An 18,516-nucleotide genomic window follows, 5' to 3' on the forward strand; every position below is an offset into this window, starting at 1 on the left:
ATTTTTTTGCTTCAATCCTGAATTTTGTAAAATAAGCGTAGTACAGCTTTGCCGAGAACAATATTCGCAATTTGATTCAACTTCACGAATGTTTTAAAACATTCAATTTGATATTTGCTTCGCATAAAAAAAACTACTATTCACACAGGCCTAGCTTTAAGACCGAAATTATTTCGTTTATTGCATTGGGTTTATTGCATTGCATTCTAACAAATGCTATTGCCACTGTGAGTGCACGGAAATTAAAAATTCACGTAGATGAAAAAAAAAAGTGCTACTTCAACACTATGACCGTGCTACTTCATATTTTGTATCTTTGGACACCATGCAAGTACACCAGCACTAACAAAACAGTAGCAAAGGAATAGTGATTGTAAAACATCTGGCAGGCCAATAATAATTTTGGTCAATATTCTTTACCTGTATTTTAAAGTTTACTCTGCGAAATAAAAGATGCATTTTTGCAAACCATTGCTACAAATTATGATTGCGTACTGTTACATTTATGCTATAATTTAAACTAATATCATTGTAAATTTAAAAATGTGTTGACTGCACTAAGATATTTATTTTATATTAATAATATATTTTATCATATTTACTACACAAACCCAAAAAAAAAAAAATGCAATGATTTTCATCACATGTGCATTACAAATGCCAACTCGTAACATGCCGCCGGAAGAATGTTTTCAAATGAAGCGCCGAGACCACTTTATCAAGGTCGCAGGGGCTGTAGCGATGTGGCCAAAACGTGAATCAACAGCACTCGTAATTAATAGCGTGGAGTGTTTCCACTTGTTTGATCGCTTGTGCTTTGTTTGTGTCACGTTAGATTTGTTTCTACTTTTTTTCTTTTTGTAGGAACATGAAAGTAATTTTGTAAAAGAGATATCATAGAGGAGCAAGGAAGCACAAAAATAAACCATGTCGATTGGATTCCGACAGAGTTAGTATGCAAGCTTTAAGATGATTGTTGCAAATGACACCAGTTGGCGTGGATGCTTGGGAACCGGGCAGACGGAACAGTGTCACTTGGAGGGCGGGGCCCGTGGCGCTACTCGCCTGCGGCCGGGGGCCCAGGATCTTGGAGAAGATGGTCTGGATGAGGGTGATGCCGATGGGGTAGGCGACCGAGGTGAAAGCGTAGCCCAGGAGGAACTGCGTGAGCGTCATGGCCGGCGTGTAGAGGCACCACTCCTGCGACGGGGGGCACCCCAGGGGCTCCGTCCGGTTCCCCTCGCTGCCGTCGCCCGCCCCCGTCGCGTTCACTGCGACACACGGCACTTCCTTGTTTCCAGGACGCTGTCTACTTGCTGAACAGCTGCATTGCCTACTACTGCTACACACATCAGGTAAAACATTTACACCACATGCATGATTGAAAATAAAATATTCAATACTATAATGAATTTCACTTTCAAAGCACGAAACGTTCCAACAAATTTTTTTAGTATATGTACTTCTGTGCACAATGGTAGACTGCTTTTAAAAAAAAATATTCTTGGTTTGATTTCGATAAATAAATGTCATCATCATTTTTAGTTGGACGGTCTCGGGGTAAAAGGTAACAAGTCACATTTTGGTGATTTTTAGTTTATTCCAGCAATAAACTCTTAAGTATACTTAGAATATGTAATGCATTTTAAATCATTGGCAACTATGTTGGTAAATAAAAGAATAATGCAAGAAAAATTGAAGTATTTAAATTAAATTTTTATCTAAGAGTTTTTTTGTTTCTTCTGCAAAAAGTGAATTCTTGACTTGTTACCTTTTACCCGGAGACCGTCCAATTATACTTCAAATGCAAATGTAATAAATTGTACTTAGATAAAAATATTATATTATTTAAACTGCGCAGCTTATTTTTCATTTACAATCCACAGGCAAACGTATGAACAGTACCTGCAGCGACTATAACACCAGCACTGCGGCACGGGGGTTACCTGGCCAGGCGATGCGCGCCGGCTCGGAGCCCCAGGGGATGCACAGCACGCGCCCCACCACCATCACGAAGAAGCCGCCCCACAGCAGCACTTTGCGCTCGTCGAACCTGGCACGGCAACACATCCCTCACTCCTAGCACGCTCACATCCTACCCTACCTCTTGGTCATTTGTCGCAAAGCTTCCCATGGGAATTAAAACTGTAGTCTTACTAACAAGGAAAACTTCCAAAAAGGGTTCAAATACATAACATTTGTACGTCAAGTACAAAATCCATTATTAGGGGCAGGCATTTTTCGCGAAAAGATCTGAACTCCAGTTAGAATGCAACTAGCTATACCCGCACCAGCGGTTCCTTCCTTGTGATTGGCGGCCGTCTGCGAGAGAAGTCGTTGCCTTGTTTGACCGGGGCCACTCAGGACGCGTTTGCTTCCGCAATGAATCACCGTGATTGGCGTTGTAACAGTGGACATGCACATGAAAGAAACTCGTCCAATTACGAAACACAGACGATGCTACAGTGTTTCAACTTCCAGCTACTCTCGGAATCTTTTCGCGAAAAATGCATGGCCCTATCAATCATCTATGGTGCGACGAGGCACATTTGTAACACCGGCCTGGCACTCCGGAGGACACGCCCGATCAGAAAATTGTGATCATGGAGCGCCATGATTTTTCCCAAAATTACAACAGGCAATTGCTGGGATGGTCTTTACTGCAGGCCATGATCTCACTGTTGGAGACATTAATCTAAAAAAATATAAATTTAAGAAAGAAATATTGAAACTATATTAAGCAGGTTTCACTACTTACAAATTTGAAAATTCTTTATGAAAGTATGGGGGGAAATAAACCTTAAAATGGCATGCTGTTAAAGTGAGAGCTAGAAATGTAAATTTTAGATCTGTAGCAAACCGTATGTATTCGTTACTGAGTAACGGGTGCGCCATCTATATACGAGTAACGAAACGTTACACACGGCTGCATTTCGTTACTCGCATTTTTCGTATGTTTCACGCATGTGCGCATATATTCTATGAATTTACGTTACAAAGAAAGATGTTTGTTTATTAAGTAAAGTATAATTTGGAAATTTGTCGTACAAGTTTTTTACTGTTTATTAAAGGTAGGTAGGTAGGTAGGTATTGTGTGTGTAGACAAAGTTCGAGATTGAAACAGAAACAACGTAAGGAAGTATTTTTTACAAATTAGAAATATGTATGTTTTTGTTTTTTATTATCGCAAATTTTCACGTTTTTTTATTATCTTAAAAGAGATAATATAATAAAGCCGCTCTAATGAGATTTAATTGTTTCTTGGTTAACAAAAACTGTTAATTATCAAATATTGTTAATTGTTTATATTCTATTTATTATTATTATTTACGCGACGTCATACTGTACTAGTGATGGGCAGAACGGTTCTTTTGACCGAACCGGTACTTTCGGATCAGTTCCGTGAAAGATTCGTTCAGAACGATTCGTTCATCTCGGTCATTTCGTTCTTTTCTGTGTATAGGATCTGGCTCTTTTATCAGGTGTCGTAACTCGTTCATCCTTTAGAGTATTAGCTGCGTGTTTGCTTCCAGCCTCCCCTCGTTATCGCGTGACCCGATAACGAGAGGAGGCTGGATCGCGTGGGTGGTTATCTTTATCTACTCTGCATGGGTAAATGAAATTTCAAACGTCTAGTTGTATACTGACTGTTATAAAATTATTGACTGTTGATCGCTGCAAATGCTTCATGCAGTGATTCTCTATAATACGGGAGCATTAAATCGAAGAATGTTACGAAAGTGATCTTTCTTAACTTTAATTTGTAATCGCACTATTATAGCTAGTACTTGAACATTGCTTTTCGTAGCCAGTGAATCACAGTTGCGTATATGAAACAAGATTATTTATATTGTATTACTTTTTAAGTTACAAATATTAATATATAGGCTATTTACACTCTAGAGACAGTAAAGTGTTTACATGTAGACCAACACATTTAGAGAAAAAAAGACAAAAATTGAATACTACTACTGCGATTCAGTATGAAGAGAGACAAATGAAGTACATTAATTAACCCCAAAATGGTAAGTGTGAACATTTGTAGTTACCTACTTTCCCTGTTATTTTTAATTCATATGTTTTTTTTGTTTTTTTTTAGTTTTTTATTTCCAAATTTGTGTATGTGAATGTGAAAAAGCAATTTTAAACCACTACTTAACAGTTGACATTTTCAGGTATAGATACTTTTCATGTTACCCTATTTTATTATTTGATCAGTTATCGTTTGCTCTTATGAACATGCGCATGATTACTAATTCTTCAGACTCCTGACGTCATGAATCATTTCACGAACGAATCAGACCGGGCGCGTGGTCGGTTCTCTCATCTCGTTCTCTCGTTCTCTCCGCGTTTTCGTTCTTCCGAATCTTTCAAGGTACCGGCTCTCAAAGAGCCGGTTCTTTACATCGCGAACGAATCACAAGATTTCGTTCTCTCAAAGATTCGTTCTTTTTGAACGAATCGTTCACGAACGACTCATCACTATACTGTACGCGTACGAAATACGACTCGATTCGTTCCTGCAACATAACATAGCATGTTATGCGGTATCAGAAGTAACGAGTAACGATACGATAGTAACGAGTACTAATTCTTATAGTAACGAATACATACGGGTACGCATTTTTTCGTTACTTTTACGCCTCTAGTAAATTTATCTGTTTCAAAAATTTTCTGGAAAAATATAACCACATATGTTTCTTGAAAATTCTTTTTTTTTTCCATTACCAATATAGATTAACATAATTTAATTTAGGTTATTATACGTAATCCAATAATTTATTTTCTGCAGATAAGTAGATATTGTTTAAACAACTTTTCATTTCTATCAGTTGGTAGAGAATTACATGGGTCCTACACATCTCTCAAATGTTAAGTAAGCTCTTAGGTGGTAAAAAAGAAAAAAAAAAGGCACCTTGTTTGGTTCCATTTGTATAAAAAAATGTTGATAAAATTTATTTTTGTTTTTCTGTGAGGTATTGCAGAAAATTGTCCTACAAATTACAAGAAAATACTTTTCCGGAATATGTACTAACATGTCTAACTGGAACCCATACATGTCTTTTATCCTTCCCTCTGACATGACATGTGGACTCCAAAAGAGAACATTAATGCATTAGCAAGTAACCACTGAAATATTCCCAATTAGTTTAATATATTTTATTTGTTATAATAAATGTATTTCAGGTGTCAGTGAATTCATCATGTATTTTAATTTGAAATACATATTCAGTAATTCAGACTTCACTCTATAGCTTGGGCAAGCAGCATGTTTCTAACGACGCAGCGGTGGGATAAGACAGGCACTGAGTGTCCATTGTCGAGGTCCAAGTCGGAGCTAGCTGTACCAGCCAGGGTGACTGACCGGTCTCCTTCTTCATTCCTGGTCAGTGGGGAAGCTGCATTTCAAAGCTGGTGGAATATTAAATTATATTATAACTATTTTATAAAATATCACACAAATAACAATTGTAACGTAAGAAATTTCATGTACCAGTACATAAATTCAACAACTATAAAAAATCAAATAGATCACAATAAAACTCTGCCCACAAATATGAAATTTGGCTGCGGGAGCAGAGATTAGGTTTTTCTACGAGTGCTGGTTGGTGGACCTTCTCGAGAGGCGATGCGCAGAGTGGAAATGAGTGTCTTGACACTGCCTCGAAGGCGCATCGACGTGTCCGACCTTCGAAGGCTCACGGAACCGTTCAGTATTTGATTCAGTTCTGGGGCCTGAAGCGTGTACACCGACCCCCATCGGACTTTGAAGGTATTAGTTGGTTTGATTATTCAATAATACGTCTTGCCATGATTTACGATCAAATCCTAATGGTAAATTAATAATTATTAGAGACCGGAAAATTTCGCGGATTCATTTCGCGATACGCTAAAATTCAAATACACATACCTTTAATCTGCTTTTGTTATTGGTTCACTGTTCATCTGGACGACTCTGGGCCGATGGGAAATACTCAACCAAAGAAGTATCTTATCACAAGCAAACTAGTTGAGACGACTCGCAAGTCAACAGCCAATGAAAATGCGTTATTTTCCCGAGTATACTTAGGACTGTGTAGTTTATCCTGAAAGTCATCGAAACAGCGAATTTTTCCAGTCCCTAATAATTACTATGTTAAATTCAACATAAATTGAACCTCTAACAGCAAAAGTTTTTCGAGCTTTCATTTGGCAATTGAATTCCTTAGTTTGTCTGATCTCGCAACCAGTTTCGTGTTTTTTCCACCCTGTCCCGCTGCAGCATAAAGTGAAACACCCCCGGGAAAGGGCTGCTCACGCCGCTCTCGACGACCGCCGACAAGCAGCACGGTACCTGCGGCAGAGGGGGCCGATGGCGAGGAAGGTGGCGCAGGCGAGGACCGCGCCCGCCGACATCACCAGCCCCATGTAGTAGAGCGCTTCGCCCTTGCTCCACGCGAACTGGTCCATGGTGAGCGATGTGCCCAGCCTGCGGGACACACGCGCTCGCTCGCTCCCTCGTCTCGTTCACAGGACACCTGGGTAGATAGTATCTACTAGATACTGACTGATTCCTTCCGCTTATCTTGCTCGTGTCACGCATCAATTCATCTGATGCGTATTATGTCATACACTACATAAAGCTACAAGGCCAAAAATTACAAATATTTTACTAAATTAGAGATTTACATTAAAAAAAAAATCTCTGATTTTAAATGTTCTATTGAGAAAAAAAAAACACATGTATTTTGGTTTTGGTATATTAGTTGTTTAAAATACCCCGCAAAATATTTAGTTAAGACAGTAATTAACATTGAAATGACCACGAATCCGTAAACTTTCATTAAAATTATCATTAAAAATGTTTGTGAGACATAGGCCTACATAATTGTATTGTTGTCACTACGAATTAAATTTTTTTTCCTTCAGTGTACTTAAAATTTACCTCAAATGCATGCCTGAAACAGAACCTAGACAAGGAACCTGAGATATTAATTATTATTATTATTATTACAAATTCAAAGGCATTAGACATCCTCATACAAGTTTCATTTCTTGGTTTTGTTTTGTTTGTTTTTTCGCATGCATGTTTCGTACAGTGAAAACTGCTAAAGACGGGTGAAAAATTAAGTATACAGTGTTGTTCATTTGTATATAGGGACATAAAACTATAGGGTAAGCTTAAAGTCCAAAAAGAGGCGTGTTACATAGGTAAAGACTGCACGCCAGTTCGGTGACTGGCGTGTAGGAGGCAACAGTCATGTGATGTGCAAGATAGGATCGTTATTGGCTCAGCCTTGAGACCCACCTTGGTGAAGGATGATTAAAGACAAGAGGACTTTCAAAGATCGCACAGTGAGTTCTGCAGTCACGGAGGTGTGTGCGAGCCACGACACTTCACTGACCGACTCCATCTCGTCTCAGAGTGACCTCAGGGCTGCGGGGCGTTCGTGCTCACTCACGTCTCCAGCAGCACGAAGTTGAAGCCGATGACGAAGAAGGCGGATATGAGGGTCCACGTGGAGAGGTAGTCCGGCTTCACTCCGCTCCAAGTCTCCTCCTCTGCCGCAACAAGAACACTGAGCATCGCTCCACGAGCGCTCATATTCTCTACTGTACTAACATGACCACAGAGCAAGGTGGCACAGAAACAAAGGGTTGGATTCCCATTCCAGAGGACTTGGGTTCGAATCCTGGGTCATCACTTCTGATTCCATTTTTTTCCATGGTTCCTTACAAGAAGCTGTGGTAAATTCCTCATGCTTCACGTTGTGACAAACCAGTGATTGTTAACTTCTTCGTTTGTACTGGAAAACGATGTAGAGAGATGATGGTAGACGAGGCGATGATGGTAGATGAGTAAATAATGGAATGAGGGCAGCATTTCCTTTTTGTCAAAACAGGTAGAGCCACATACATGAGACCGTCCACAATCTACAAAACAAGTATATATTGTCACACGACTCGTATACTTGGGCCAGGTAGAGGGGATCAACTTCTTTCAAACATTCGAAGGTAGCACTTGGGGCACATTCGCAGGAAGATACTGGGCTACAAAGTGAGGAGTAGGGCTGTCATACGTGTACGTGCATGAGCATTCAGAGAAGTTTTCTTGTAACATGCAACTGTGCAGTGAGAAAACCTCACTGGAATATGTGACAACGGACTTGCATTCTATAGAACAAGTCCAAAATAAAGTATATACAAAAGAAAAATTAAAAAAATGTAGACACCTTGCAGGGAGGAAGAGAGGAAAGTGAAGAGGAAAGGGAGTGGAGCGGAAAAGAGGGTAGAAGAGATAAGTAGAGGAGAACAGAGATAAGGAGAGGAGAGTGGTGTGAATTTAAGGGGTGGGGAGAGGAGTAGTGTAGTACAGGAGAGGTGAAGTGAGTTGAGGGGAGGGGACGAGGAAAAGAAGGGGAATGAAGAGAAGAGGAGGGCAGGGGAGTAGAGGGAAGTGGAGAGGAGGGGAAAGGGAACAGAAGGGGAATGAAGAGTAGAGGAGGGCAGGAGAGCAGTGGAGGGGAAAGGGAGCAGAGGGGAATGAAGAGTAGAGGAGTGCAGGAGAGTATAGGGGAAAGGGAGCAGACGGGGGATGAAGAGTAGAGGAGGGAAGGAGAGCAGTGGAGGGGAAAGGGAGCAGAGGGGGAATGAAGAGTAGAGGAGTGCAGGAGAGTATAGGGGAAAGGGAGCAGACGGGGAATGAATAGTAGAAGAGGGCAGGAGAGCAGTGGAGGGGAAAGGGAGCAGAGGGGGAATGAAGAGCAGAGGGCAGGAGAGCGGGGGAGGGGAAAGGGAGCAGAGGGGGAATGAAGAGCAGAGGAGGGCAGGAGAGCAGTGGAGGGGAAAGGGAGCAGAGGGGGAATGAAGAGCAGAGGAGGGCAGGAGAGCGGTGGAGGGGAAAGGGAGTAGAGGGGGAATGAAGAGCAGAGGAGGGCAGGAGAGCGGTGGAGGGGAAAGGGAGCAGAGAGGGAATGAAGAGCAGAGGAGGGCAGGAGAGCGGTGGAGGGGAAAGTGTGCAGAGGGGAATGAAGAGCAGAGGAGGGCAGGAGAGCGGTGGAGGGGAAAGGGAGCAGAAGGGGAATGAAGAGCAGAGGAGGGCAGGAGAGTAGAGCTACGCACCGGAGCTGGCGCCCTGCTGCAGCATGGCCTCCTTCGCGGCGACGCGGTGCTCCGTGAAGACGGCGGGCAGGAACAGCAGCGTGTTGACGGCTCCCAGCGCCACGTTGATCCAGCCCGCGGCGGTGTACATGTTGAGCGCGGGCAGCCCCGCGGGCATGCGCACCCCTTCGTCCCCCAGCGGCGTCACCAGCGCCTGCAGGCCTGCCAACACAACAGCACTGCCACACTGCTGCTGCTGTACGAGGCGGCGGGCGGGAGCTCTGAGGCAGCAGCGGGGAGTCACCTGGGCCGACGACGAAGCCGAGCACCTGGGCCAGCGACACCATGGACACCGCCCCGGTGCGCTCCTCCAGGGTCGTGGCCGCCGACAGGTAGGAGCGGCACACCGCGATGTTCGCTGCGCACACGCCAGTGACATCACGAGGACACGTTTTGCATATCATAATTTTGAGCTTTCACGTGTGCATGAAGGTATTTTTTTAAAATTCATATTAATAGTTTTGAAAAAATAAGAGAGAAAAAAAATTAATTTGAAAATATTTTGTCAACCGAAACTAACTAAACACAATAAAATAACACAAAATACATTTTTTCCCACTGTATGGGGAAAAAAAACAAAACAATGAAACTTGTGAATTATAAATATGAAAATAAATACACACATTTCATTAAAAATATTTTTTTAGCTGTACTTTATATTTTCATATTGACAACTTCTAGTGATCTAAGTTACATTGCAAATGAATATTTAATGTTTTATTTTCAGTTAAACTGCACCACAACTTCTGTGTGCTGGTCTCAAACCACCTGCTCTTGTGATTGTCTAGGAGAGGGCGAACAAAAATAAAATCCCAAAATTCAATTTATTTTTACATTATTTCTAATCATTCAGTCAACTGACAAAGTTATCATTGTATTATTTTATTGTCCGAGACATAATTTTTTTCTAAAAGTGTGTAGCCTTTTACCGATTAAACATTGGCATAAAAAATTTTTTTAATTTATTTTTTCATCATTTTCAGTATTTGGTTAGGTTTCCCGTTTCGATGTACATAATGGCTGATTGAATGTTTCAGAGGTAGGTAGTCATATGCTAGCAATGTGGTTAAGTTTTCAAGTGTAGTCAGTTATTTTTCTTTACCTGTTTTGTCATTATCCTTTGCTTGAAAGCAAGATGATGCAATGTGACGGTTAAATCACATCGTCGTCGTGTTTGCCCACAATACTTTCTTTTTTTTTAATCGTCATTGTTGTGTTGGTATACATATATTTACTGCGTTGTACATGTTTTTGCCTTCACTGTCATTGTTGAAACTGTTCCGTCGTTGCAATCCCACTGCGTTCGTCCGTGCTGTTATTATTTGTTTCGTGACTGAATTCCTTTCACGGATTCTTGTTGCTGTCTGATATTTTAATGTTGTGTGTGTTGGTTATGTGCTGTCGTCGTTTAGGTTCATAATTGGTTTGGCATCAGCTGATTTAGGCTTGTTTTCTGTGGAACCGTTAAAGTCTAAAGTATCGGAGTTCAAATATGAATCATGTGAAACGAAACGATCGCCAATTAAAGTCTTGCTAACTTTTACTGTCACCGCGGTTTGGTGAATTAGGAGGTTATACTTTAAAACCTCTACTTCAAGCTAAGAACTCAAATGGGAAGGAAAGCTGCGAAAAAAAAAAACCAGTTAAAACCAGAAAGCCTTGTAGTCACAGATTTGAAATGTAGTAGCCTAATTAAATGATGTTCGCAGGCTTTCGCGGCCATTGTCTGAAGTAGCTTGGCTTCTGGGTTGTAGCCGTGTAGCTTGGCGAATAAATTCAACCGACGTTTCGGTCGACATAGCAGTCGCCATCGTCAGGGAGCAGTTAGTTACCTACCGATTGTACCCGCGTCCCCTTGGCGAATAAATTCACCGACGTTTCGACTCGACATCGCAGACGCCATCGTCAGGGAGCAGTTAGTTACCTAGCGGATGCAGCCGTGTAGCTTGGCGAATAAATCCACCGACGTTTCGACTCGACATTGCAGACGCCATCGTCAGGGAGCAGTTAGTTACCTATCCGGATGCAGCCGTGTAGCTTGGCGAATAAATTCAACCGACGTTTCGACTCGACATTGCAGACGCCATCATCAGGGAGCAGTTAGTTACCTATCCGGATGCAGCCGTGTAGCTTGGCGAATAAATTCAACCGACGTTTCGACTCGACATTGCAGACGCCATCGTCAGGGAGCAGTTAGTTACCTATCCGGATGCAGCCGTGTAGCTTGGCGAATAAATTCAACCGACGTTTCGACTCGACATTGCAGACGCCATCATCAGGGAGCAGTTAGTTACCTATCCGGATGCAGCCGTGTAGCTTGGCGAATAAATTCACCGACGTTTCGACTCGACATCGCAGACGCCATCGTCAGGGAGCAGTTAGTTACCTAGCGGATGCAGCCGTGTAGCTTGGCGAATAAATTCAACCGACGTTTCGACTCGACATTGCAGACGCCATCGTCAGGGAGCAGTTAGTTACCTATCCGGATGCAGCCGTGTAGCTTGGCGAATAAATTCAACCGACGTTTCGACTCGACATTGCAGACGCCATCATCAGGGAGCAGTTAGTTACCTATCCGGATGCAGCCGTGTAGCTTGGCGAATAAATTCAACCGACGTTTCGACTCGACATTGCAGACGCCATCATCAGGGAGCAGTTAGTTACCTATCCGGATGCAGCCGTGTAGCTTGGCGAATAAATTCACCGACGTTTCGACTCGACATCGCAGACGCCATCGTCAGGGAGCAGTTAGTTACCTAGCGGATGCAGCCGTGTAGCTTGGCGAATAAATTCAACCGACGTTTCGACTCGACATTGCAGACGCCATCGTCAGGGAGCAGTTAGTTACCTATCCGGATGCAGCCGTGTAGCTTGGCGAATAAATTCAACCGACGTTTCGACTCGACATTGCAGACGCCATCGTCAGGGAGCAGTTAGTTACCTAGCGGATGCAGCCGTGTAGCTTGGCGAATAAATCCACCGACGTTTCGACTCGACATTGCAGACGCCATCGTCAGGGAGCAGTTAGTTACCTAGCGGTTGTAGCCGTGTAGCTTGGCGAATAAATTCAACCGACGTTTCGGTCGACATAGCAGTCGCAATCATCAGGGAGCAGTCGCCGCAACCCAGAAGCCAAGCTACGGTTGAAGCAGAGGCAGGCGCCTGGTTGCGGGCGCGGGGAGACGCACCCGAACTGACGCCCACGAGGAAGCGCGCCGCCAGCATCCACAGCTTGCGGTGCGCCGTGAGGGCCTCCAGCAGCGAGTAGGCGGCGCTGGCGGCGGTGAACAGCGCCAGGGACACCAGCAGCGGCGCGCGGATGGAGCCCAGCCTGTTGCTCCACCAGCCCAGCAGCGGCGAGAACAGCATCTGCCCCAGCGGGTTGGCGCCCACCACCAGGCCCATGAACTCCTTGCCCGCGCGCGGGTCCAGCTGCGGCGCGTCAACAACACCGCACACGGTAGCTCAGCAGACGGGTCGTTACCACGGCGCCGAACGTACAACAACGCCGAATACCGCAACGTCGACGGCTGGAAAACTGCTGTGTACCACAACGCCGAAATACAGTAACGCCGAAAAAATGTTGCTGCGGTGATGGGGCGGGGGGGGGGGGGGGGGGGGGGGGGAGGGGGCACAGGAGCAAAATGAAAAAAACAACTGAACGAATTTGTGTGCTAACCTTACCTGACCTAACCTTTTGTGGCAGTCCTGCAATGACATTTTTTTTCGGGGTTAACGTATTTCGGCGTCGTGGTAATTCGGCGTTGTGGTACGCAGCAGTTTTCTAGCTGTCGGCGTTGCAGTCAATTTGGCATTTCGGCGTTATGGTTTTCGGCGTTATTGTACGTTCGGCGTTGTGGTATTTCGGCGTTGTGGTGCGTCCCCACAGCTAACATGGCGTCCAAGAACTGGCATAGTGGTGATCCTACACTTTTTTATTCTCCTAATAGTCTCGGAATGAGAGGTAGTCATCAATAAAGTTGTATAAACCTTTATTTTGGCACTCTAAAACTTGTCTCAAACCCTACTTATCGTAGGGTGTCCGCAACTACAGATATTCCAAGGTCAAAGGTAAAAAAAAAAAAATCGATTTTTGTTTTTACACATTTTTTTGCAAATATCTCATTTCCTATGGGTTTTTATGATATTTGTATTCATCATAAATATTGTAGAGGATTAAATTTTCTACAACTTTTGTTTAAAATTTTTTTTTATATCTTGAACCATTTTCGAGATAGAGGGCAGAGCGCGCGCAGTGTTTAACTATTTAGAGTATCATTCGAGGTCAACCTGTAGTCCCGATTAAAAAACACTTCACTTAAGTCTTTTATGGAGTACAGTTGGAGAAGCTGAAGTTTCGTCTTGTTCTAGTCGCTTCTTTTTCTGCTAGTATACAATTTTTACTAATGTAAGCAGTTCGGCATTTTTCATGCACTTGTACAGAGGTTACAGTTTCTAAATAATCAATAAGACCGTCGTTTCGTTCGATACTTGCAGTTCTCAAAGTTTTTTATACCACGCACTACATTCGCTAATGATTCACCTTCCGAATCTGACTTTTTACATATAAAACACAAATTATCCATAACTCTTAAAATTGTTCGTCCGTAGTTAAGGTTTAGTAGTAAAGGTTTATACAAGTTTATAGCTGACTATCTATCATTCCGAGGTGAAACCCCTAATATTCCTGGACTATAACCTAACTAAAACTAAGTGTATTTGGGAGAGGTCTGAGCCTATACGCTCTAAGCATGCAGGTTATGAACCATGCAGGAGAGGAAGCATGCATCATGTGCTAGGAGGGGATTGGCCAGCCATGGCAACGGTTTAGCCATGACCAACTCCCCTCACTGACTATTCTAGGTTAAAAACTAGATAAGTTGGGCCCATGTGAAACCTGCATAGACACAGGGAAAACCCTGGGCACTTAAATGTGGGTTGCAAAAATTTCATGCATTAATATCAAGCAGGTTCCGTTAAACCCGAAACCTTAAATAATGGAGGGATGGAAAAAACAAAAAAGAAGCTAAGTACTCCAGTCTGCACCTGACCTATAAAGTCGATTAATTTCTTTAACGTATTATTTTACCTTTTTAATTTGTTACGGTAATGCGATTTTTAATAGCCTATTAGCGGACGTCTACATATCAAAAGGATATATGTGCCAGATTTCAAGGCTATAGTTCTCATACGTCCAGAGAATTGGTGATGATCGTGTCATTGAGTGGTATTTCGCTTCATACAGCCTTCCATTTAAGGATGAAAATTTCAAAAAATCTTTTTTTAGCGCTCACCTATGTTACTCAAAAAAATATTTAGGCTACTTCAAATTCAAATCTCCATGCCCACCGATTTAGGCTGTGCTTTGTCTGTCTCTCAGTCAGTGTTAGAGTTTTATTAAGTAGAAGATTACGAAGAGCTCGTAATTTGTTTGAAGCGAGTTCTTCGTTGAAAAGTCCGTGAATTTACTCTAATTTACAACATTGTGTATAAGTTGCAACCAGCGATCTTACCAGGGCCGGATAGAGGTCTGGAGGCCTCGGGGCAACAGAGGAGCGGAGGCCCCCTGGCCCCAAATTATTTTACAAATAAAATGAACAATTTTTTCAGTCGAGTTTTCCAATAAATAATTTATTGTGAAATCAAGTAGATTCTCTTAGTATTTAAAAAACATACATAAATATAATCGGAGACAAGAATTATATGAAATTAAATTTTAGTGTTAATAAATATTTCTGTTAATATTCAACAATAATATAATCATGTATGTGCAAAGTACTGTAGGTAAAGGTAAAACAGCGAAAAAAGAATTTCAAAGTATTTGTGGGGGCCCTCCGTTTGTGAAGGCCCCGGGGCTTTCGCCCCGGTTGCCCTCCCCTGAATCCGGCCCTGGCTCTTACTAACTTTACGGTGAATTTTTTTTAACAGTGTGGCTGTCGAACAAAGAAGTTTGACAAATACACAGTTTTGGACACGACCTGTCTGTTGCCAGAGACGTATCTAGACTAGTTTCCATCCGGGGCAAGAACTCATCTTGATACTCCCCCCCCCCCCCGCCTCCTTTTTTCTTTCCAAAACCAACAAAATAAAAAACCTCATATCGCCACCAAACATTTATTTCCAAATAAATTTTGATTCGAAGTTAGATGGTAAATAAATTGATTTATTTGCAGTAATTTCATTTTTAATACATCGCAAGTTGGATAGTACGCGTAAAGACAAATTTATATAAGTATCTAATTTTTAATTAAGATAAGTTATTCTGATTGTATGACACTCCCAATTTTAAAGTTTAGAGAATATATATTTTTCATTCATGAAATCACACTAAATTCTAACTAATTTTTATTTCATTAAGTAGGTAGCCAGGTTAAAACACCGTGAAACAAGCGCCAGTTTAATTTTTAATTAATTTTATGCCATCGTTTGCACTTACACTTTCATTTATTTTGGTTGTAGCTAAGCTCAGAAATTTTAACTATATATATATATATATATATATATATATGACGATATACGTGTATCTGTGTGTATCTTCCAACGCGAGCGATGCAGTTAGTCTGCCCTACATCCAGGGGCCGGGTGCTTGCCTTGTCGAGGTAGGGCCACACGCCGGTCAGGATGATGCTGAAGCCCAGCGTCATGAGGAACACCGTGAAGTAGATGACGTAGATGGAGAACCAGCGCTGGCGGCGCATGCGCGGCGACTCCAGCCGGCGGTCCTCGTCCTCGCTGCAAGCAGGCGCCCTTCAGTGAGCGGGGGGAGCTGAATTGTTGCCCCTTGCCCTTCAGGGCTTTTCTGACAGTGGTTAGGTTAGGTTAGGTTAGGTTAGGCTAGGCTAGGTTAGGTCACGTTACAAAATAAACCACTGTCAGAAAAATCCTGAAGGGCTGCCCATCCAAGGGGCAACAATTCAGACAACCTTTCATAAACACAACTGTCAGAAAAATCCCGAAGGGCTGCCCTTCCAAGGGGCAACAATTCAGACAATCTTTCAAAAACACCACTGTCAGAAAAATCCTGATGGGCTGCCCTTCCAAGGGGCGAGTTTTCTGGAATATTTAAACACTTAAAGAAACATGTTTTCAGAAATTGGATGGGCTGCCCTTCCAGTCGCTCTACAAACAAACCACTGCCGGAAAAATCCTTCCAAGGGGCAGCATTTCAGTCGCCCCTGCAGGGCGCTAGCTACATGGCACTGCATACAAGACAACACACCAGGCGCAGACTGGCTAGCGCTCAGCGGACCTCCCCACTCCACCACATTCATCCACCAGCATTCCACCACAGCCATACCCCCCACCGCAGACTCCAGAATCATTCACACGCAAACACAACAAACACGTACACACAGACACAGAACAAGAGGTGATGGGCGGCAACACGCGGCCTGGGACTCTTTGCGAGCCCCCCCTGGCTCGATGCCACAGACAGGCACAGACAGGCACAGACAGGCAGGCGGACCGGGCAATGATGACACTGTCAGTTCCGCGACCCACTGGTCTCCGACTGTGTGCTGTCCGCACCAGCAACTGATCCGAGCCATGGCACTGCTGTTAGTATTCACACAACAGCACAGAGAGCTTGCAGTCTCGTTATGCCACGTGTAGTACTTATTTCAACTATGTTATCCATATCATTCAAAAGAGAAAAAGAATACTGCAAAAAAATTACACATTTTAATGCTTTTGTTTTTTTAATCGAGCCAGTATTTAGATAAGAAAGTATTTAATTGATGATTAGATGATTATAAAATTTTAAATCACAATAAAAATAAAATAAAAATCTCTTTCAGCACAGCCAGATATTCAAAGTACCTATTTCTTATGGACATATTTTGGTAACTATATTATATAAACTCCTGGAACATTTTATGAACTCAATGTAGCCTACATAAAATCCTATATGTTCACCAATCTATATATATATATATATATATTAAAAGGTCGATTTAACATTTTCTTATATTCCATACAGCGAAAATTTTTGAATGTTTTTAACTTAATGCATCCAGCATTGAATGTCTTGACGAATTTAAAATTATTCCTACTAAGGTAGTTATGCAATTATTTTTGATCTTCTAACGCTATTTTTTTATCCCTTGCACTAATATGTGATCCTATAATTTTTTCTTTGATAAATTTTGATGTAACATTAAGATTGTTATTAATAAATTCCTACGAATTTAATACTAAGAAAGTTATTTTTTTTTATTTAAACCCCTCTTTTTATGGTAATAGGTCGTTTGATCAAAAATTATTTCATCCAAAAGTTTTAGATAAAGTTTAGACGTTTTACAATAAATTATGTTTCGAAGTTCAAGTGTGCAAAGTTTCAACTTAATCGGATGAACACAAACATTCATTTTTATACATAATATAAGGGCTATCGCCATCCCGAAAATTCACCAAAATCCGTTCTAAAGTGAAGAAGTGATTGAGTAACAAACTTTAAAAAATTTAAATTTTCACATTTATATGTTAATCGGTTTTGATGTGTTAATTCAGTATACGAGCAACAACTGTTCAAAATCTAATCCAAGTCGATATAGTACTATAGACGTGATTGTGTAACAAAGGTAAAAAAAAAAACCTACAAACTTTCACATTTAGGGTAGGATAGAACTAGAAACAAATGTTCGTATGCGAAGAAATAGTAAACACGGACCTAAAATAGAATTAAACAAATTACTGTTCTTTTTATCATTCGATCGATAGATATTCAAAATCTGGAATTCCATTTTATTTCTTATAATGATTTAATTTCATCACATACATGGATGAGTGTTAATTTAGTTATTATTAAAGCCTACCAAAATCTTCACGTAGCCTACAGATGGAAATTCACCAGTATAAATAAAGTTTATGGGCGCAGGTGACGAAATATGTTGATGTTCGAAATAGATAAGTAGGCCAGGTGTCAAGAATAACGATTGAACATAAAGTATAAATCGGTAATAACAATATACTTTGTAAATTAATCAGTTTGTAGACTGACTACATTCGTATCTTCTTTTCTTCTCCCCTCCTTTTCTTCTCCTGCACTTCTTCTCATTTCTCCATGGATCTTAGGCTTTTCTTGGTCCACTGTTCAAACCCTATACCTGTTTTTCATTGCTAAACGTGGGAGCCTTAAAAAGTTAGAACATGAGCAAATTGTCTGCAGGATATCGAAAGAGAAAAAAACAAACGAAAACAGAATTCCCTGACTTATAAAGTTTTCTTAATATATATTTTACTGACTATAACGTTTTACATTTCAATCAAAAAACAACTAATATAAATGTTTGCGCTAGTACTTGCTAACACCGTCATATTTACAACATATATACTGATTATTTGATGTGACAAAACGTTTTACACAGTAACAAAAAT

General features: G+C 41.6%; 1 protein-coding gene across 1 annotated transcript in view; it reads right to left on the reverse strand.

Moving 5' to 3' along the window:
* LOC134537478 (major facilitator superfamily domain-containing protein 8) overlaps positions 1–18,516 on the reverse strand; it is a 35,816-nt gene that overhangs the window by 2,748 nt on the left and 14,552 nt on the right. The window contains exons 2-9 of the mRNA XM_063377953.1: positions 15,732–15,873; positions 12,330–12,573; positions 9,386–9,499; positions 9,103–9,303; positions 7,443–7,542; positions 6,335–6,469; positions 1,947–2,053; positions 1,066–1,271 (exon numbers count right to left, since the gene is read on the reverse strand). Of these exons, the coding sequence (XP_063234023.1) occupies positions 1,066–1,271; positions 1,947–2,053; positions 6,335–6,469; positions 7,443–7,542; positions 9,103–9,303; positions 9,386–9,499; positions 12,330–12,573; positions 15,732–15,873 (1,249 nt within the window). The remainder of the gene's footprint in view (positions 1–1,065; positions 1,272–1,946; positions 2,054–6,334; positions 6,470–7,442; positions 7,543–9,102; positions 9,304–9,385; positions 9,500–12,329; positions 12,574–15,731; positions 15,874–18,516) is intronic.

Source organism: Bacillus rossius, chromosome 12 (genome assembly GCF_032445375.1).
Source record: "Bacillus rossius redtenbacheri isolate Brsri chromosome 12, Brsri_v3, whole genome shotgun sequence".
NCBI classification, from domain to species: Eukaryota; Metazoa; Arthropoda; class Insecta; order Phasmatodea; family Bacillidae; genus Bacillus; species Bacillus rossius.